Below are 22,500 nucleotides of genomic sequence, written 5' to 3'. Positions count from 1 at the left end.
TATCCATGGACACATTCACCTCATCAAACAATAAATGACGCTTACTAATTCTATATTTAAGAGCGTTCAAGGTTTGGTGGATTTAGATGAACTGATTTACCCAATTACCTATTACTCTCTCTCTCTCTCTCTCTCTCTCTCTCTCTCTCTCTCTCTCTCTCTCTCTCTAAGTCCATATGAAATACACAGTAGGCTAATTTTACTGTGTATACTTCAAGTCACAAAAACAATTGAATATCAAAGGAGAGCAAACTGTTAGTTAAATCGAAAACAACTGATACACGTCATACATCAGATGAATAAACGTCATAAAAAATATCCAAACTGTCGTGAAAAGTGATTAACTTTTGTATCCAAATTTTTGCTTGGGAATACAAACAAAATTCCAGTTTCGGCGCATCTCTCACTGTTTCTATTTACAATAAATGATACCCTATTTTTCCATCGGATAATTAATTTCTTGCATTCTTTATTCACAGAGCGCAACATCAATTCATGGCATCTGTGCTAAAAAAAAAATAATAAAAAAATAAAAAATAATTTTATAAACATTTAAAAAAGTACAATTCGAGTGCTAACATACTTTATAAGTCTTGTATGGTTAACTCTGACGGTTTAGGTCTGCATAAGAACTATGTACTAAAAAGTATTAAGAATTCATTTCAGTCCGACGACCATGAAAATATCAATCTATAAACGAATTGAATTGAAATCAAGGCTGTGAATTCTTGTTATTATGCACTTCTATATGAGGAACATGTTTCCTACTAACCTTTAATTTTTGGATATAACAGAAATGCATTCCATTGCAGAGAGAGAGAGAGAGAGAGAGAGAGAGAGAGAGAGAGAAGAGAGAGAGACAGAGATGAGAGAGAGAGAGAGAGAGAGATGGATAAGACTGGAAGTTTGTCGATACCCTAGAGCCACTTTATACTATGAAACCTTGAGAGAGAGAGAGAGAGAGAGAGAGAGAGAGAGAGAGAGAGAGAGAGAGAGAGAGAGAGTCCTTCTATCCATACCGGGATTGCACCCCCTCGCACAATAATTACACCCTTTCCAAGAGAGTGAGGTTTTAAAGTGTGCTTTTAGCCTAAGGAGCTGCTAAGCACGACCGTTTGGGAGGAAAAAGGGGAGAGTTTCATGCTCTTTTTCTTTAGGTCGCCAATTACCACTTCCAGCCTTTCTCAATTAAAAAAAAGAAAAAGAAAAAGCCACTTATACACATTACACATAATTGCATTCTGAACTTTTTGGCTATTACGTTAACAAAAATGGGGACTTTTCTGCCTGGGGTACGGCTTCTACTTAAATACAGCACATAATAAGAAGAAGAAGAAGAAGAAGAAGAAGAAGAAGAAGAAGAAGAAGAAGAAGAACAACTTATTGATTACCGCCAAAATCACGCAAGACATTATACCGAATAACAAACATTCTCCATAATGAGATTTGCTTGGTTGCAATTACGAAAACATTACACCTAATGAGTTGACTTGAAAAGCATAAAAAAAAGACAATTGTAATCGCCAAAAGAAGTATATCATTAAGGCAAAACTTAAAACGTAAAAAAAAAAAAAAGCTTAACTTTAAACAACTGACTGGGGAGCGAGTCAAGAGGGTTCAAACAAAGTCTAATTAACGTAGTTAAGAAATCCATCTGACGGTGGCAGAAGAAGAGGAAGAAAAAAAAGACTTTCTGCCTCTCCAAGAACTATATTTAGACTTTCAGATTCGCTCACAACTGGAAGGTAATCTTTAAGATGAGCGCAATCTTCGCCACTAGGACACACAGGCTTAACATCCGGCCTAATGCCTATATACCTCTTTCCACAGCATTATCAAAACGCTCTTGGAATAATATCTAGTGATCCAAATGACTAAGACTCATACACAATATCAATGTGACTGTATATACATACATAATGTGGAACAACACTGCATCAGAATCACACAGCATACTTCTACACACAAACTGAAGATATCATTCTCCGAAAGACATGTGTCGGTTATGAAGAAGAATTTTAATCATGGGATTTGCCTCGCTTATCAGTCATACTTAAACATGCATAGAATTTTACACAAACACATTTAAATGTATATGTGTACACACACACACACATATAATATACATACTGACAAATACTAGGAAGAAAAATGTAAGCATACGGTCCTCACTCGTTTAACCTATTAATCTATTTTCCTAAGAACTGGTTAATGTACGATGAAAGAACAATGCATTCAGAGTTTCGGACGTACAGTTTCCAAAAGGCTGTTTTTGTTTTGTTAGTTTGTATGGTGTTTTGACGTTGCATGGAACCAGTGGTTATTCAGCAACGGGACCAAGGGGTTTACGTGACTTCCGAACCACGTCGAGAGTGAACTTCAATCACCAGAAATACACATCTCTAACCCCTCAATGGAATGACCGAGAATCGAACTCGCGGCCACCGAGGTGGCAGGCCAAGACCATACCGATCACGCCACTAAGGCGCTGCTTTCGAGTTGTAGATACACATCACTATAACTTCAGGGCAATATGACGAACTCGAACACTGTTGCTTCTGACGACAGACAATATAAACTAATTCACATCTCCATAGTAATGACCTTTTCCACGTCACTAAAACCAAGTGCTGATCGAGCCACCACAACTAAGAGTACTCGGTGATACATCTCCTTGAATCTTATCATCTGATGATGTTGCACAATCTAAAAATGTTTGTCGTTCTAAGCTATATAAAAGCTGTTCAAGCAAGGCTGCAATAATTGCTTGCTTCACTGCGGCGCGTATTTTGGAAATGCTTTCTTCTCCTCGCAGTGTCATATTATGTCTTCAAAATGCTATGCCACCAAATCTTAAATGTCAAAAAGTCGAGAGAGAGAGAGAGAGAGAGAGAGAGAGAGAGAGAGAGAGAGAGAGAGAGAGAGAGAGAGAGAGAGAGAGAGCATCAAATGGAAACACAATACTTGTCTAACGTCATTCATGAAAACTCGTCAATCAAACTATAACGTGACTGACAACAGAAGAATTTGCATTCCCAAATCTCTCTTCTCGATGGTGTTCCTCCTCGGAAATTTCAAACAGATTACGTTTGGCAATTACTGAAGCGAGTACTGATCAAGAAAACACGGTTTGAGTCTCTCTCTCTCTCTCTCTCTCTCTCTCTCTCTCTCTCTCTCTCTCTCTCTCTCAATAACAATTCTGATGGTACCGTTACATTATGCTCCTCACACGCCAGTTTGACATGTGCGTGATCTTCTAAAGAATCCTCGTAAATAACCTTGGAGGGGATTACACAAATTTCATTCCCGTAAAACGAAATCCAGCATATATACATATTATGACGTAAACACAAACATGCATAATGGCGTGAATTCTCGCCGTTACTTAGCAAGCCATCTTATCCCCTTTGGTTCTCCAAAACCTTATTCCACCATGGCATCATATTCTCCTGAATGGTGTAAAGCACGAAAATAACCAAGAAGGAGAAATGCAGGGAAAAAGCAACCTTACATCCCCTTTCCAAAAGGATCAAAATGGATGGTAAGGGGTTACGAATATCTCTTACCTCCACCAGAGGATGATATGCTTTGAAATCCGACTCCTTCAACTAAACTTCTTAGAAACGAAATGAATGAAGAATATTTCGGATTTTAATTTAGTTAGTTTTGTGTATTATTTTTATTCGCTGGCAGACCTCGCGGAAATGCGATTTTTTTTAGATCTATTCAGAGATTCATCAAGTTTTTTCGTCTTATATCTTTAAAGAGCTCAAAAATATTTTCCAAGATTTTACATATAATTTTTACTGCAATACTTCTTTCATACGCACTGGAATGACACTTCCTTTATCTGCATTTTATTGCATCTCATTTCTTTTTGAACTCAAGCGTGTACTTTGAAGGTTCCTAAGGCCTACAGCCTGATAATCTCTTCGTATTCACGAAGGCTGTGTGAACAGAGAATTGTTTGCTTGTGTGTGTGTGTATGAGTGTAAGTATATATGCATGCATGTAAACACGTGTGTGTGTGTGTGTGAGAGAGAGAGAGAGACAGAGAGAGAGAGAGGTATCAAACTACAAATACCCATCTCATATCGTATTCACTGTAATTCAGAAGTAACTTACACCTAAACAGAATAATACATGATAATTACGCTGGATTCGAACTTATGCCGTTCGAGTTTAATACTGTGGAATTATTACTTATCCATTCGGATATCTTTTAATAACAAAGGATAAGCCTACGCATCCTAGTTAAGAAGATTAGTTCCTAGTTTGGTAAGTCTTAATTTGGGCAATCATATCAACGAACTCGATTTCATTTTGTCATTATACTCGCATTGATCCAGTATTCAAATCTGATCGCAAGTATATATATATATATATATATATATATATATATATATAATATATATATTATTTATACACTATATATATATATATATATACTATATATATATATATATATATATATATATATATGCAGTTGACTTCAGGGTTAAGAGTCATGGCTTCGCGTGTTGTAATCCCTCAAAACCAAGGATTCGCAGCTTCCATCAGCCCCATCCTCTCTCTCTCTCTCTCTCTCTCTCTCTCTCTCTCTCTCTCTCTCTCTCTCTCTCTCTCTCTCAGCTCCCATTAACCTTTCACAAAAACCAGCAATCATAATTTCAGAAACCACATCCATCAAAGAAACTGAATCGTATCTTAAACTACCCTCTCCCTTTAAAAGGCAAAGTCACACATTCGAGGACTAAAAATCACAATTTCAAATGCCCTCTCTCTTTCTAAAACAATAGTTTCCTAAAAGATGCAAATCTAAAAGTAAATCTGAATAATCCACTTCAACGAGGAAGGCGTAAATTGGCACTAATCTAATACTCCAGTCTGAGTACGTTATTAAAGCCAACAATGGAAGGAACAAATATACAAAAAGCAGGTCTTTTGTTCCTAAACTTACTCGGCCACAAGTTACAAAGAAGTTCCCAAGAAAGGATGTTTTTAAGTAGCGATTAACGGGAAAATCATGCAAAGGACTCTTTATACGTTATGAGAAACCCCGACCAGATAGACATTATACTTCCGAGAAAGTTACAATTTATTTGCAGCAGGAATAACATAACGCTTAAAATCTGGCGAATCTTCCTGCATGGTGTGTACAGGCCTACCAAATATGCCACTTTCTCCAATTGACAAATACGTAAAAAAACTTGTTCGAAGAAATCTCTTTTATCCCGATTGAGTAAGCGTTTAACAAGCAGCGTGCATTATAAAAAAAAAGGAGAGAGAGAGAGAGAGAGAGAGAGAGAGAGAGAGAGAGAGAGAGAGAGAGAGACCACAGACTACTGGAAAACAAGCAATGCACCCGCCAAACAGGAGCCATACCTGTAAACCAAAACCCCAGATTAGACCCCACTAAAATCGCATTAGAGGGGAAAACAAACCGACCAATAAAGGAGCGTATTTACCGAGCGAATGAAAGAACCGCCTCCCCCATTCCCCAACACCCCCCCTCCCGCCCACAAATCCCATTACCGCCACCATGGGGGTGGGTGTAAATCCAAACACAATGGGCGGATTTGGGAGAAAGGAGATGGATGGAGGATGGGGGCTGGTGATCCGTTCTTCAGAACAGCTGGATCAGAAACATGGATTTTGCAATTGATGATAAACGCTCAAAATATATCGGAGGTATATTTATTAGTCAATGCTTTATACACTATATACAATGCTTTATACACTATATACATGTTTAAAAGATTATATATATATATATATATATATATATATAATATATATATATATATTAATATATAATATACATATATATAAATTATCTATATATAGATATTAATATACAATATATATATATATTAATTCTGTTCCCCAAGGAGGGGGAGGCTCCAGTGAAAAACTAACAAAACAGCCACTAATCTCATTTATATATATATATATATATATATATATATATATATATATATATATATATCTATATATATATATATATATATATATATTACACGAGGTATTTTAGTCTGCTGTTTTTTTTTCACCATTTTTCGAAACTTCACTCCAGTTACATATGGAATCCAGCTACACTTGTGTGGAATCAGCATTACCCTCCTGCTACACTTGTGTAAGTTTCAATCTATTCCTGCGTCCACTGCGCTCTAGCGCGTTACCTGGAAATCTGTGGTATAAAACCGAAATGCTCCAAGTGCTATATTTTCTCGTTATCTGCAAGACAAACCAGTGGCCTTTCTCCCCAGCGGATTAATATAGTCAAGTGTTATGGTACCATTTATTATCATTAGTTATCTCCGTCGTTTTTCAAATCAGATCACGCCATTTTCCTTTTCCTACCTGGCATCAGGGCCAACTTCCTGGAAACCTTCAAGATCATCCGAAGTTTCAAACTAACCTCTTTGGAGCAATTCAATCAAGCCCACGCAGATACCTCCAGCCTTTAACTTTCTTGTATTACACCTGCCATTCTTTCCATTTCGCGGATGGTTCTTCGGTGTTATTCCTGGTTTTCTTAATGAAAGTTGTCAAATAATTGTTAAGAAAACTTGGCTAATTTTTCACTGAGTGTATATGTATGTACGTATGTATGTATGTATGTATACATATTATATATATATATATATATATATATATATATATATATCAAGCAACTGCTGGTCTGGTAAGTCAGTTACCTGGTAGTTGGTCGATCTTGGTAGGCAACAAACAGGGTCTAAAATGGCATAAGGCTAGCAAAGTCAGCTGGATGGACGAGTGCATGAAGTCTACTGCTGCTCTTGTATCAACACCAGACCGTGTGCACTTCTTTATGTTTCTCTTTTGGTGAAGGAAATTATATGGACTCGAAACTATGCAACAACTATTATTATTATTATTATCATTATTATTATTATTCAGACGATAAACCCCTACTCCACAATGGCCAGATTTGAAATTTAGGAAACAAAGAAAGTAAGTACAGACGAACTACGGCAGACTTGAGGCAGTCAGGCATCTTGATGGCTGATTATGTTACATAAAGTTTACTATGGCCAATCGCATCAACCATAAAAGGAATGTGGTTTAAATTCTGATCAGGGTAGGGATACTTGTAAGATTCCTTGGGTCCTAATTATTCCAAGTGTAAAGCAAATTTGATAATACTGGACATTTGTTGGGTAGAAACATACATACAATCATACAGAAGAATATATACATTCTTTCACGCACATATACACACACACACAAGAGAGAGAGAGAGAGAGAGAGAGAGAGAGAGAGAGAGAGAGAGAGAGAGAGAGAGACTCTTTTTTATATCTACCCGACTATGGGCGTCTGCATCAGGAAGGAGGTTCCTTCCGTGACAAAAGAGCACCGCGGACGTCATCGGACCTTCGGGTCTCCTTTTTAATCATCACGGAACGAGGCCCTCTTTCTCTTTTCTCCTTTTGTGTCCTTGGTCCTCAGCTCCCAAGGAGCTCTGCTCCAGCCCTGTTCCTTGTCTTTTCTTTTTTCCGAATCTGCCCTTCCTTACGGCTCATTCTCCTGCTTGTCTTTTCAAAGCGTTCCAAATCCACAACGGCGTTAGATAAATTATATATAGCAAGTAAAGTTAAAAAAAAAATCTCGATTCCGCAGCATTATGGCTGCGTTTTCTAAAGAATGCCTCTTCTCCGAAATGGGGAATGAATTGAAGAATATTCTTGAGCCTGGGTTGATAGATACAGATGTACAGCAATTACCCATCACGCTATATAGATAATATAGATAATATCATATATAAATATATATATATATATATATAATATATCTATATATATATATATTATATATATATATATATATAATCATATATATCTTTGTGATATATTGTCATATTGATCCACAATCACCCTGAACTGACATATCCTTCCTCGTTTTACTCGATGTTTAGCTTATATATATATATATATATATATATATATATATATATATATTTATATATATATATATTATATATATAAAACTAGCACTTCTTTAGCCTCATAAGTTCTCAAACAAATGAATTTACACATTTTCTCAGTCATTCTCCGGGTGAAATGGTGTACTATGTAAATTCATTGATGAGACAAATTCTTGGTTGATAGAAAGTTTTCAATGAGATTTGATTTTGCAACAACAAATTTGACTTGCAAAGAAAATATTGAAACACTACACTGAAAATAGCACATGCGCAATCATAGATTACTGCAATGGCAAAACAACGTACTATTACTACTACTAACACAACGATAACAATAATAATAATGACAACAATCTAGTTTACAGTTAGGTTGCTACATCAATAAAAACAAAAAATACATAATTTTCAATATTCACAAAGCAGCAAGACAACAGCACCACGATCAATAATAATAATAATAATAATAATAATAATAATAATAATAATAATAATAATAATAATAATACTGCCAGGGGCCCTTCCATTTCGTCCATTTCCTGCCGGAATTCTGATGAGCAGAGGGGGAGCGGGGCCAGGCCGCATATGTAACGAAGTTTCAGGATTGGACTTTGGGAGAGCAAACCCATTCGTGCTTGCAAGTTTTGACTCGAGGCAATGCGAGTTAAATATGGCGCGCATGGACCGGCCGTAGTTCGGGAATTATCTGAATATTTCTGAAAGTCTGGTCGAGTTTTCTGTTTATGAAAGTCTGGTCGAGTTCGTTGAATATTTATGAGTCGGGTTGTGCTGGCTAAAAATCTACCTGCACGCGGATTGCACGATTCAGCGACTGGTCTAGCTTTTTTTTTTTTTTTTTTTTTTTTCCCCCCTCGGGGGTGGGCTAAAAAAATCAGAGCGGTCAGGTTTTTTTTCATCTTACGGGTGTGAGCTACAAAAAAAAAAATAAAAAAAAAAAAAAAATAAGTAAATAAAATTCAGACGATTGTTTAGTTTTTTGTTTTATGAGAATGAGCTAAGAGAATGAGCTAAAAAAAAAGAAGAAGAAGAAGAAGAAGAAGAAGAAGAAGAAGAAGGGGGGGGGGGAAGGAGGAGGCAAGTCCCATTGATTTCCACGTCTACAAAGTCCTAAAGATTATACTCTAAACGCCAAGATTTCCCAACACTGTATTATGAAACAACAATACAGAAAGAAAACGCCCTGAATTTTTTTTTTTTTTTTTTCATACACAAAAACATTACCCATGAATTCCGACAGACCAAAAAATTCTGTTCTCTACAAATTTCTGGTTAATCATTAATTAAAAATTCTCGTGAATTCTGGAGGGAGAAAAAAAAAAAAAAAAAAAAAAAAAAAAAAAAAAACATTCGTCTTCAAAGTAAAACCAAAAAATTCTCTAAAAATTCTGACAAAACACGACGGAAAATTTCTTTATGAACTTCGTTAACCATAACAAAACAACTCGTCCAAAGGAGGTTTCAAAAAGTTCAGATAAAAATGGACTGTGTCATCAGGTCGCTCGCTGGACGAAATTCCTTCTTCCTTGATGTGCCTATAATGGGATTCTATCGGTCTGAAGACCATTAACAATCCGTTTGACTTACTCAGAGTTCCCTCTTTCCATCCCAAAATCTCCAGGAGAAAATCAATTTCGCGTCGGGCAATATCTCATAACGTTTAATAGTATTGCCGCCCACCCCTGATCACGCAGCGAGATGAAAGCATCATGTTCAAGTTCAGATATGTAATAAATACACGAGAGAGAGAGAGAGAGAGAGAGAGAGAGAGAGAGGAGAGAGAGAGAGAGAGAATACAACTCCCTTTGATTGATGAACCACAATTTATAAAAAGCAAAAAAGTATTTTCGTTCAAGCTCAGATACGTAATACATACACGAGAGAGAGAGAGAGAGAGAGAGAGAGAGAGAGAGAGAGAGAGAGAGAATCAAGATACAACAACTCCCTTTGATTGATGACCCACGACTAATGAAGAGCAAAAAGTATTTTGTTCACTCAGATATGTAATACACTGGAAGAAGAGAGAGAGAGAGAGAGAGAGAGAGAGAGAGAGAGAGAGAGAGAGAGAGAGAGAGAGAGAGCATTGCTCAAGCCAAGATACACCAACTCCCCTTGATTAATGACCCACAAATACAAAGGCGCCCTTTCCACATTCTTGATATCGAAATAATACCAAAACCTCAAGCAGTCATTTTCCCCTCATTTATCAGAGTTCCCCTTTCCCTCGTGTACCCCGGGAAGAATTCGAGAGGAAGCGATACTCGAATTCTAATTCCTGACATGAACATATTCAGACGTATTTTCAATAGCTACATTGTCGTCATTATCTTACATATAATATTTTCAATGTGCTTTCTTCTCAGAGCCATAAATCTTAAGGGGAAATAAATGATAAGTCTCGCCCCCTCCTCGGTGAGAGGGGCGAGTGCATGCATGTATGTGTATGTGTACATGTATATTTATGAATATGTACATATATATTAATAAAGGTATAAGCCACGAAGGAAAGTGAAACACTGGAGTAGCTGCAAGAGCTTTCGACTCAACGTCTGCTAAGTCGAAAGATCTTGAAGCTACTCCATTGCTTCACTTTCCTTCGTGGCTTATACCTTTATTTATGCATTTATCACGTTCCAAGTTTTCGTGATTCAGTTATACATGTACATATATATGATTGTGTACGTGTATCATTGCAGCCATGAAGATACACATTTCTGGTAAATATGGCCGGTAAAGACCAAATATGTTAGGAGGTTAAGGAGTCATAATACTCCTCTCCAGACGAGAGGGATGAAGTCCACAGAAGCGAATAACTGAAAATGAAACGACTGGGAAAATGACATAATTGAATATACGAACGAGATAAGATGGCATCTGGCAAGATAACTGAAAGCGAAACTGTTTGACCAAGCTTTGACCAAGAGGATGAGCTGAATATTTCACTGATATGTAAACGGACAAGAAAATGATCAAGTCACTGAAAAGACGCTAAGCTAATGAGAGAGAAAAGGAAATGCATGCAAAACGAGCGAGTCAACTTACTGGAAATGAAAAAGGGAAACGATAGGACATGATCAGACCAAGTTACTGAAAAGAAATGAATGGGAAAAGTCACAGATATCCAATATTAAGAATGGCAAAAACATTAAGTCACACGACAATGGATAGACTAGGTCAAATAAAAAATGGCATACTGACCATCAAAGCATATGTACAAACACACACTATCATGAACAATTGCATTACCTTTGACTGTGGATGAAGCATGTGTTTGCACAGATATTTAACAAAAGGATTAAGTTAATACTCTGGGAGGGGTCATCATAACCTCTTTATATAAACAAAAACATACACATCATGATGATTATCACAAAGCTGTAAATACCAAATAAGTGGGAAGTAATTTAATAAAAAAATTACGTCACATTCTTTTATGTAAAAAAAGTTAAACAATCTTTGAAGAAAGTTATAAAAGAAGATAGTCATCTTTGAAGAAAGTTATAAAAGCAGATAAAGTCATCTCTGAAGAAAGTTATAAAAGAAGATAAAATCATCTTTGAAGAAAGTTATAAAGGAAGACAACACCATCTTTCGCGGAAGAATGAGTCACTTTTATATCGATAAGTACTAGAACAGGACCAACGGCGGAAGCTCTGTAAGTAAGCAAAGTCCCCCGAGGGTGAGGGGAACGAATTGACACAATTTAAGGAGATGAATTCAATCCCCTTGAGGGGAAACCGCGCTCTCTCATAATCTCCCCTCGGCGAGATGAACATCGAACAAATGAGAAACACCACCATACACGACGGAGGAAACGACTTATGTGAGAGAGAGAGAGAGAGAGAGAGAGAGAGAGAGAGAGAGAGAGAGAGAGAGAGAGAGAGAGGATCAATCACTTATCAGAAAGTGAAGGATGATAGAAAACGAATTCCTGGGGAACAAGCTACACAAAGTGAACGTTTTACTTCTTGACCTCCTGATGACTTTTGATACGACAGTAAAAAAAAAAAGAGAGAGAGAGAGAGAGAGAGAGAGAGAGAGATCTGGCCGGTTCCTGGCTGGCCGCCTATCCAATAATAAAACCCTGAACTCAATCAAAGCCTTTTTCTCCCAGGTTGGAGGTTCAGTGTGGGGAAGGGCATATTTCTTCATTCAACTTCTTGTTCGGATTATCAAAGGATTTCAATGGAAATCAAGTCAGAAAATATGAGGGGAAAAAAAAGTTTGACGTTCGCTTGTACATACAGAAACCTTGTGGAAAAAAATAATAACTTTTTTTTTCCTTACACTTTATCCCCTTTCAAAGAAGAAAATCAATAGACAAAATTCTCTTAAATGCCAAACATTGGAGTTTCCAGGACATTATTCAATTAATAAAAAGAATATTTCAAACAAAATCTCCAACGATCTAACGATCACCAATGTAGACCTGACACTTCATACATCTATCTGTTTTGAGCTCCAATGTTAACACCTTACCCATGTACTATGATCTAAGGCATTATTCTTCCCTTTAACAAACATATTTACAACAAAAACTCCCACTGTTTATAAAAAGATCCCAATTATGAATTAGATATATAATAAAAATCATATGATCGCCATTGAAAATTAGAGAAATTGAGCAATTTAACAGCCTCAAAAAAAAAAAAATAAATAAATAAATAAATAAATAATATATATATATATATATATATATATATATATATATATATATCCGGATCTCTTGTAGGACCATATACTTCTCAGGTCATCAGTGTCGCGACCACACAATATTCAATGAATTTCATAGGTATGACGAAAAATCATGAGTCTCTGTAAAATTCACTGAATAATGAAAGGGACCTACATTTTCCCATACGTGAGCCTTGGCTTGCAAATTTGAAAAACTGAATATCTCCTGAGGAGGAGGAGGAGGAGGAGGAGGAGGAGGAGGAGGAGGAGGAGGAGGAGAGTATAAAGTGGAGTCAGATGACCATGGGCTTCGCCTGCAGGACAAAATGGAAACGGCAGGGAGAGAGAAAGACCTGCCCACTAAACCCTTCAGGAGTGATTGGGATTACGCTGCGTCTAACTTTAACTAACTTGATTTCAATAACAAGATTAACAGTATCATCCTATGCCCCCCTCTCTCTCTCTCTCTCTCTCTCTCTCTCTCTCTCTCTCTCTCTCTCTCTGCAACTAACTTCCACCCTGAATGTCGCTCAACTTCGCACTGAATCACAGTTAGCCATTCCTAAAGGGAGACATGTTGCAGGAGACTTCCATGGAACAAAGGCGCGTGACTCAATTGCAACTGGAAGGCTTCTTTCACTCGCAGGAGTGTTTAGCGTCCATCAGGTGCGTACCCAAAATCACTTGTGTAATGCTTCGCTCTGCCGCCAGTAGACCGATCTTCTAAACTGATTACTGATAGCTTTACGCGTATACAGTACAGCAATGATTACATATATAATGAAACAAGGGCATTTAGGAAAACTAGCGAGAAATTAAAATAATCTGACATTGTATAAGACGATGTAACTATCATATAAATGGCCTTATTACGAAAAATAGACTTATACTGGCTGAGACTAATAACGCAAGATATTCCCTATTCGCTTCATAAATTTTAATATTAAGTATGGCATTTGGCATTCAAGAACAATAATACAATGAAAACAGTACATATTCAAAATAAATCTTAAAAACAGCAATGGATGCGTGTGTCAAATCTATTGTAAATAAAGTGAAAATTCCTGTTCCTTGTCAAGCCTGGAAATTATTGGAAAAGATAACTACTGGCAAGCATAAAAAATGTCTAATGTATGTAAAAGAAAACGGAGCAATTTCCGTTACGTTACAGAATACATGCAACAAAAAGTTGGTTCATCGTAATAATACGTCAGAACATGATACACCCGGGTAAAGTTTTCTATTTTTTTCTTTTTCTTTAAAAAAAAAAATCTGTAAAACGAACACATTTTTACGGTGCGAAGTTTGTCTGATCCAAATGATCAACGGGAAGGTACGCATGTCGATTTTCTGCATATTGAGTTGGCTGTCCTTTTGAATTACAAGATTTGTAAAGGTCACGGCCAGTCTCAATCTCGAAGAATTACTCAAGCGCATTGTAAAATTTTTGCCTCTACGTAACTGTTGCTTCAAAATCAACCAGGATCTAACCTTTCTGTTTTATTATACCCATATGCATGAAAAAGGATTAGTACCTGAATAACATCTAGCGAATAAACACGTATATACATACTTACATAGTGTATTTTGTGTAATGCCAATAAAATAATAATTTTTTAACTTTCTTTCATTTAAAGAAGTGGATTAAAATAGGATTAAAATAAAAAATAAAACAAAATAAAACACAGTTTCTAACGAAATGACTGCTATGTATCTTAGCCTTCTACGTAGAATCATAAAGAAGCCCAACCAATACGATAGCACTAATACATTTACCCAATACACAACTATTCAATGACTCAATACCACTCCCCCCACCCACTACTATTAATGAATGTTACGAATCTCTTGCTGACGTTACCACAACAGCACATACGCCCAACTTACCCTCCAGACACGCTGGGGGAGAAATGTCTATTTTCCTGACATCCGGCAAGAGAGAGAAAGAGATAAGAGAGAAAAAAAGATGACGAGAAATGAGACAAATGACTCCTACTTTTCCTCTCTCCCTACGACAATTAATCAACGTTTATTGCTACTCCTTCGCAGCGGTCACTCCCTTTGGGCTCGAAAATTAAATTCACATGGAAAGACCAAATCGCTGTTTTGCTTTTCTTTTTTCCTTTCCAAAGAGAGAGAGAGAGAGAGAGAGAGAGAGAGAGAGAGAGAGAGAGAGAGAGAGAGAGAGAGAGAGAGAGAGATGGCAATATAGTTGTCTTCGAAGCGTCAAAATTTGTTTATCAAATGTGCTTGATTACTCACCACAGGGAACGTTCAATTTGAATACTTTGCTTTATCTTGGATAGACCCAGAACTTATTATCTTTCCCTTTGGAGAAGGTGGCTCTGCTTCTCATGAATTCTGAGGTGATGTTACTACAGTTGCTGCCCACCACAAGCAAGTCGGTACCAGATATATAATTTATTCACTGCTTAAATCAACAAAAGTGGGAGAGTAAATCCACAGTAGTATGCCTCTTTGATTTACTTTCCTCATTTTATTGACTCATGTGATTATGAGTTTTCTTTAGATCAACAAAGGTGTTATCATCTTTAACATTTATGTAAATCTTTTAAATACTGGTAGGGCAAACAGTCTGATAATTATACATTAAGATTTTTAATAGTAATAATTTTAATAATAACCGTACTCAATCAAAAGCAATATTTATCCATATATTCTTTAGGAGTGTAACATCCCATCTTTGGTATATCCACTTTCACTTTACTGCGTCTGAGCGTAACGCTATTTATCTTATCAATAGGCGTCATGTTAGTCTTCATGCTACAATAATGAACTACGCGCTATCCCTAACGGTGAACAGTTATAGTTTATTTCAGTATGTTCAACCAATTTTGGGTAACGAATCAAAAACGTTATGATCCTCTACAGGACCTTTTCTACGTCCCAATGTTTTGGAAATTAACAAAGACATTATTCTCTGAGAGGACTCGAACCCGTTCTTGTTTGTTTGTATGGTGTTTTTATGTTACATGGAACCAGTGGTTATTCAGCAACGGGACCAACGGCTTTACGTGACTTCCGAACAACGTCGACAGTGAACTTCTATCACCCGTTCTGCTTCGAATGAGATTAGTGCTTTTCATTGGTTATGTCATGGGTAAAACAACAAGCTCAATTTTCTATACAGCCTGAGTTCATACACCCGGGAGCAAAATTTCTTGATTCATAACCTTTCAAGTTTCATGGCTTCCAGTGATAAGCACTGATTTATCTTAGTTTAACCAGACCACTGAGCTGATTAACAGCTCTCCTAGGGCTGGCTCGAAGGATTAGATATTTTTACGTGGCTAGGAACGAACTGGTCACCTAGCAACGGGACCAACAGCTTAATGTGGGATCCGAACCACATTATATTGAGAAATGAATTTCTGTCACCAGAAATCAATTCTTCTGATTCCGCGTTGGCCGAGCCGTGAATCGAACTTCGGACCAACGGATTGGTAGCAGAGCGCGAAAACCACTCGTCCAACGAGGAACTAGTGATAAGCATATTTTGATATATTAGGAATTCGGGAAGTTTACATGGCACTGAAGCTATTACACCACATACAAAGAATTCTGGCGTCTACCTTTTGCAAAGTTTGAGAAGAGAAAGGGTCTAGCAACCTCATCCTATATGACTTATGAATCTAGAAGGTCAACGCGACTGAAGGTCGCATCTCCTGGGCTGTCCTTAGCCGACGAATGGGAGTCTGGAGGAAAACGACGCGTCCAAAATGAACTAACTGGCCGCCCCCACGACGGAATAAATTCATCGACATAAATACATTCGACTGAGGTATAAGTCCCCCAGCGGAGAGGGGCTTCATTACATGAAAGGTTTCCGGCAGAGGTATTCATGCCGAACTAATGCGCCTTCCTTCATTCGCCATCATTTCAACCGCGTTCGCGGAACGATGGCCGCGCTAATGTACCGTAGTCGTCTCACAAGCGGTTTACGCGCGTATTCAAGGACATAAGACCGAAAGCAAGGCTGCATTTATCTAACGTTAGTAAACTGCCGTCTACGAACAAATTTTCGAAACTGAATGATCTCCCTACAAAATAGATGAACACATACACACGCACACACTACCGAATTCTTGCAACTTCCCATAGTGACATTAAAGTCATCGACGCCGACGCACAGAACCACGATTTTATTTTTATTTTTTTTCCCCGTTGCATGGAACCAGTGGTTATTCAGCAACGGGACCAACGGCTTTACGTGACTTCCGAACCACGTCGAGAGTGAACTTTTATCACCAGAAATACACATCTCTCACTCCTCAATGGAATGGCCGAGAATCGAGGTGAGAAGCAAACACCAAACCTACCACACCACTGAGGCGCTAAAAAACCGAGAGTGATCAAGAAATTGGGTAAGATCATATTTAAAAAAGTTTTGCCTATTTATCACGTACGGGAGTTATAAATACCAACCGAAATTTATGAAAATGACTCCAAGGGGTGAATTATACCTTATGGCACAAGGCAAAGGAATTCTGTTACCACAATTAATAATTACCTTCTCATAATACTAAGTGTTGGAAGACATTAAAAATTATATGTAATTTCTTTGCTCAATAATATCAAACAAATGTGTTAAAAGTGATATTTCAAAAACTAATGACACAAGGTATCTGTTATAGATTTCCGTAAGTCCTGAGGCCTACGGAACGGGCAACCTAAAGCTTTTGGTAGCCTAGGCGAAGAAAAAGGAAAATGAGAGGAATGTGGGATGTGACTAAACGAATAAAAGAGAGTTGAAGAACAAAGTAAACGAAAACCTTTCTTGTCAACAAATGTGAATTCCAACAGAGTATAACAAAGAAGAACATTTTTTTCATTAAGTGTGTAACAAAATAAAAGTACTTTTTATTAAGTAAATTGTCAAACAAAACATTCCTTGATCGATATGGGTGACATATCTAAAGGACAGAAAAATGGGAATATCTACAGGACAGAAAAATGGGAATATCTACAGGACAGAAAAATGGGAATATCTACAGGATAGAAAAATGGGAATATCTACAGGATAGAAAACGGGAATATCTACAGGATAGAAACATGGGAATATCTACAGGATAAAAAAAAATGGGAATATATACAGGATAGAAAAATGAGAATATTCGGGAAAGGTTATCGGGAAGGAAAATGAGAATATATATCTACAGGATAGAAAAATGAGAATATCTACAGGATGGAAACATGGGAATATCTACAGTATAGAAAAATGGGAATATCTACAGGACAGAAAAATGAGAATATCTACAGGATAAAAAACATGGGAATGTTATACAGTATAGAAAATGGGAAAATAACTACAGGAGAAAAAATGAGAATATCTAACCAGAGGGAAAATCGCGTCTTAACTGAACAAATATCTATAGCCATTATGACCAGGGAAGTCCACAACTACCAATTCTGCAACGGAAGCCTCGTGTGCAGCACACCTGGGCAACTTGAAAGACACGCAATAAAATCCTCGAAAGCTGTAATTACGACTTCAATCCTTCATTTCGAGAAGCAATAATACTCGAGTGAGATATCAGTTCACGTGAATAACTATAAAAAAGAAAAAAAAAAGTAATTGCATACTTTTAGGTAGCTTTCGTGTGAGTTAATCTTCGGATACGTATGGATTTTAAGGGAGAGGGCCTTTTGTTTGTGGCGGTAGAAAGAATATTCGATATTTAAGGGAACCTGACGAGAGTGGAGGCATTTGCTCATGAAATAGAGATGGAGAAAAAAATAACACTCATGCTATGTACTGGTAATAACGCAAGCGTGACCTTTTCTTTTTTATGGAGAGTGAAAGCTTATGTTGTACAGGTTTTAGGGAGACATAATCTTATGAATGGTTTTACCAATGTAGGGTGCGGAATGCCTCGCCTGGGTCTCCAGATTTCAAAGTATAGTGGCCTGTTTCTCGACGGTTACTGATCACTCATGTCTGCTCTGTCTCTCTCTCTCTCTCTCTCTCTCTCTCTCTCTCTCTCTCTCTCTCTCTCTCTCTCTCTCTCAACAGCAGCAAATTACAACAATCGACTTAATTCACTGCACTGGACAGGACAGGCACACTGGATCCAACAAAACCATTCAGTTTTTGCACGCACACAATCACACACACACACACACACACACACAGAGTGTCAACGGAATTCCCGTACTTCAGAAGAGAAAATAAATTTCACGAAAAGTGCTATTGTAAAAATGCATTCATAAATATAATTGCCAATTCTTGCACTTATTTTATGACTGCTGAAAAACTATCATTCTGACAAGGTCTACTTCTCTGATGCATTACTCACACTGACTTTTCAGCAACCCAAAGCATCTGTCTCGCGTAACTTACCTGAAAAGGACAGGAAAAGATTGTAAGCTTAAGGTGATTTTATAGAATAACAATCCAGCTGCTTGTAATACTTTATAAACTCACATCATTCATGATTATCTTAATCACAAAAGATTATTATCAGACAATTGGATAAAAATTTGATCACTAAAAGGCAATTTACAGCAAATAAACACAACACTAATCTTCCCTTCTACATCAGATACATAACTTACACTACTTTTCTTGATCGGTAGCAAGCTGTTTAATGAAGCCGAATCACTTGCACGAATATGTACCATTTATCGTATCATATACACTTATACTATATACATACCTACACATACACCACCAATCCAACGTTTCTGCACTTTATCGACTTACCAGATCATCTCAACACGATACAATCCATTTTTTTTCTTATCTATGATAACCTGTTCATCATAACTGTCTTTACATTTCTCTTAACTTCTACCACGATTACTGGTCTTTTACTTCAGACCATTCATCAACAGCTTCCAGTTTTTTTTACTTATATCCATAACCAGCAATCACACTTAACTTCCATCAGAGTCGGTTAAATGATTAGTTCAAACATCCCAAATTCTGCCTCCAGCAGCAAGTTTTATTCCACAGCATGCAAAGAATGGCTGCTGCTCTTCTTGATTCTTGTTTTTTAAGACCTTTCTTTCATCCACCTTTCATCTAAAACCATTACTTACACAATCTCTACAGTGTGAACCAATTCTACCTTCACGCAGCTTTCCTTCACTGTCACCAATCAACACAGTGCCAGTTTCAAATAACTCATCACATCTCATACCATCCAATCTCTATCCTGTCCTGTCCTACTCTACCCCATAACTTTCCACCTGGATTCACTTTCTCATTAAGTTTCGTAATACATCCTTCCAAATAAATATCAACCAGCCAGGGATACTACTCTAACACTAAACCGGCCATTCTCTCGTCTATATATTTCCATAAGATTCCATTTCACACACTAAACAAAAATTCTAAAAGCTCATAAAACACATACATCCTCAACCCTCTCCATGTTGCACGGAGACCAATTTCATAAACAGTGTTCTCTCAAACTTATTACTTTAGTGTTTTATAGTAGGAACTTGATTTACACATCTCTCTCCCCCAAATATAATCTTGCTCCTTCCCTTATTTAGCGTTCTCTAATTTGTCTGACATTTCCCATAAAAACCTTTCCATGGAATTTAGCACAGTTAACAAAATTTTGCGTGTACACGTCTTGTCTCTATCATCTTTTCCTTTACACAAATACTTCCTGCACAACATACATCATTTCTTATCTGAAAGCACAAGCACACTGTTCTTTTACATCAAGTATTCTGACATGTCACTCACTTCATTTTTAAACCTTCCGTACAAATTCCAAGTATACTGTGGAATATTATATAGTCATAATTATCACAGTCGGCTTTGTTGTTTCCATTTCACAAAGGAATAATTATGTTGGTTATAAAACTAACGACTTCCATCACATATGATTAACGCTACGTCGATGACTGACAGACTTCAAATACAACATGAACACATTAACTGCTGCATATCATGGATACATAATGTAATCGTACGAAATTAATGTTTTCTATTCTCTCTCTCTCTCTCTCTCTCTCTCTCTCTCTCTCTCTCTCTCTCTCTCTCTCTCTCTCTCTCTCTCTCTCTCCATCAAGATAATTGAAGTTATACAGCAGAGGCAGCATGTATCTGTAATGTAATTACTGTGAAAACGGAACGGTAATAAAATACCGTGGGGATATGTGGCTCGAAGCAATATGAAAAGGCGAGGAAGTATTTAGTAAATAGTCGTGCATACATGCATGCAAAACTCGGTCTTACCAGGGTACAGACATACACGCAAGCAGAAAAACTGACGTGGTTTAAATTCCGCGTCTGTTTCCATTGCTGGAATAGTGTTCTCTTGTTTGGATGTCATCAACATTCCAGTGCCGTCAATGCACTGCAGCTATTACTTAAGGTTCTTTGCAGCGTGCCTTGGGACCCCTAGCTTCAACCCCTTTCAATCCTTTTTAATGTACCTCCTTTCATATTCTCTGTCTTCCACCTTACTTTCCATCCTCTCCTTACAATTGATTCGCAGTGCAGCAACTACGAGGATTTCCTCCTGTTACACCTTTCAAACCTTTAACTGTCAATTTCTGTGCTTGGCCCTTGGCCTAAATTCTATATTCAATTCAATTCAATTCAATTCAATCAACATTTCATGGCTTTTCTTTTCTAAATTCTCCGAAGTTGTGTTTTTCATTAACAATAGTAATAATGAATGACCAGAACTATGGAATGGTTTTGCTTGACTATCTCGTTTGCCTCGTTTGATTTGTGAACCTAACTTTCGTTTATATTTATTAATTTCTTTATTTATTTTGGGCGTTTAGAGGAGGTACTTAATTCTTAAGGAAATGTAATAATATTTTGTAACGTTAATATTTCATATATTTGTATTTTTACAACTGATTGCTAAAAACAAACTAATATATAAAAAAGACAGACTAATATTTTAAGTTACTTGAAACAGTGACTAAAATCTTTTAAAAATTACATTAATTCTGCAAAGATTACAAAATTAAATTGAAAAAATTAGAAAAAAATATAAGAAAAGAAAGGCGTATACTGTTTAGAAAAGGCAGCAAAGGTAAAGACCGATATTTAAAGCTTGTAAAAAAGCTGAGAGACTGACAGCCAACAAGTCTCAAGAGAGATGATAAATTTGTGACATCGTCGTTCCGGGACCGACAAGACGAGAGGCTGTCAACTCCGCGTTTATCAAGAGCCACATGGCAACGCCGCCAGCTCCGAGGGGATGCTTATCTCCTTCAAAAGAAGAAGAAGAGGAACATGAAGGAGCCAGCGATCATAATATGCTGCCATATTGCCCTCTCACTCCCGTCCAGTGGCTCTTCTCGCGCATGTTACTAAATGGCGTTTACTGATACCAACCAAATTACATTTCATGTCCATATGCACTCTTGTACTCAAAGACCTTATTACATGTAAGACAGGAATGATATACAGGGTAATTAAGATGATAATGAGTTTAACATTCTTTACATTAGGAAGTCATTAAATAGACAGTTTACTAGAAATCTCTCTCTCTCTCTCTCTCTCTCTCTCTCTCCTCTCTCTCTCTCTCTCTCTCAAGTAATCATAGTTTTTGTTTCCTATACATGAACTCTCTCTCTCTCTCTCAGAAGCATTGGTACTACTCGTTCACAACAGCGAAACATGCACTCGATCCCCAGGGCCTGACGGTGCGGGAGAGGTTTGGGCGAATTCACAACATGGCTCTCTTTTCTTTTGCATTTAATTATAACCCTGGCTGATATTCGACTGGTGAGAGGGAGAAGGGAAAAAAAAAGTGAATGATCAGTGCTTCGTCGATATGAATGCCATTTACATCATACAAAACGAGAGAGGGCCTCGGCGAAGTCATCCTCATTGCAACAAAGTATAATCAATCGAAAGTCAT

The 22,500-nt window shown here is 37.2% G+C and overlaps 1 protein-coding gene across 7 annotated transcripts in view; it reads right to left on the bottom strand.

Moving 5' to 3' along the window:
* Positions 1–22,500, bottom strand: part of LOC135206150 (homer protein homolog 2-like) — a 408,669-nt gene that overhangs the window by 149,412 nt on the left and 236,757 nt on the right. Inside the window, exon 2 of one of the 7 annotated variants that reach the window (XM_064237415.1) lies at positions 11,006–11,050. The exons of the other annotated variants lie outside the window; for them this stretch is intronic. Within the exon in view, the coding sequence (XP_064093485.1) occupies positions 11,006–11,035 (30 nt within the window). The 5' untranslated portion in view covers positions 11,036–11,050. The remainder of the gene's footprint in view (positions 1–11,005; positions 11,051–22,500) is intronic. 7 annotated transcript variants of the gene reach the window in all.

The sequence above is a fragment of the Macrobrachium nipponense genome, chromosome 29, assembly GCF_015104395.2.
Source record: "Macrobrachium nipponense isolate FS-2020 chromosome 29, ASM1510439v2, whole genome shotgun sequence".
NCBI classification, from domain to species: domain Eukaryota; kingdom Metazoa; phylum Arthropoda; class Malacostraca; order Decapoda; family Palaemonidae; genus Macrobrachium; species Macrobrachium nipponense.
The sequence above is the reverse complement of the archived record's forward strand: the minus strand, read 5'-3'. Positions and strand labels throughout refer to the sequence as shown.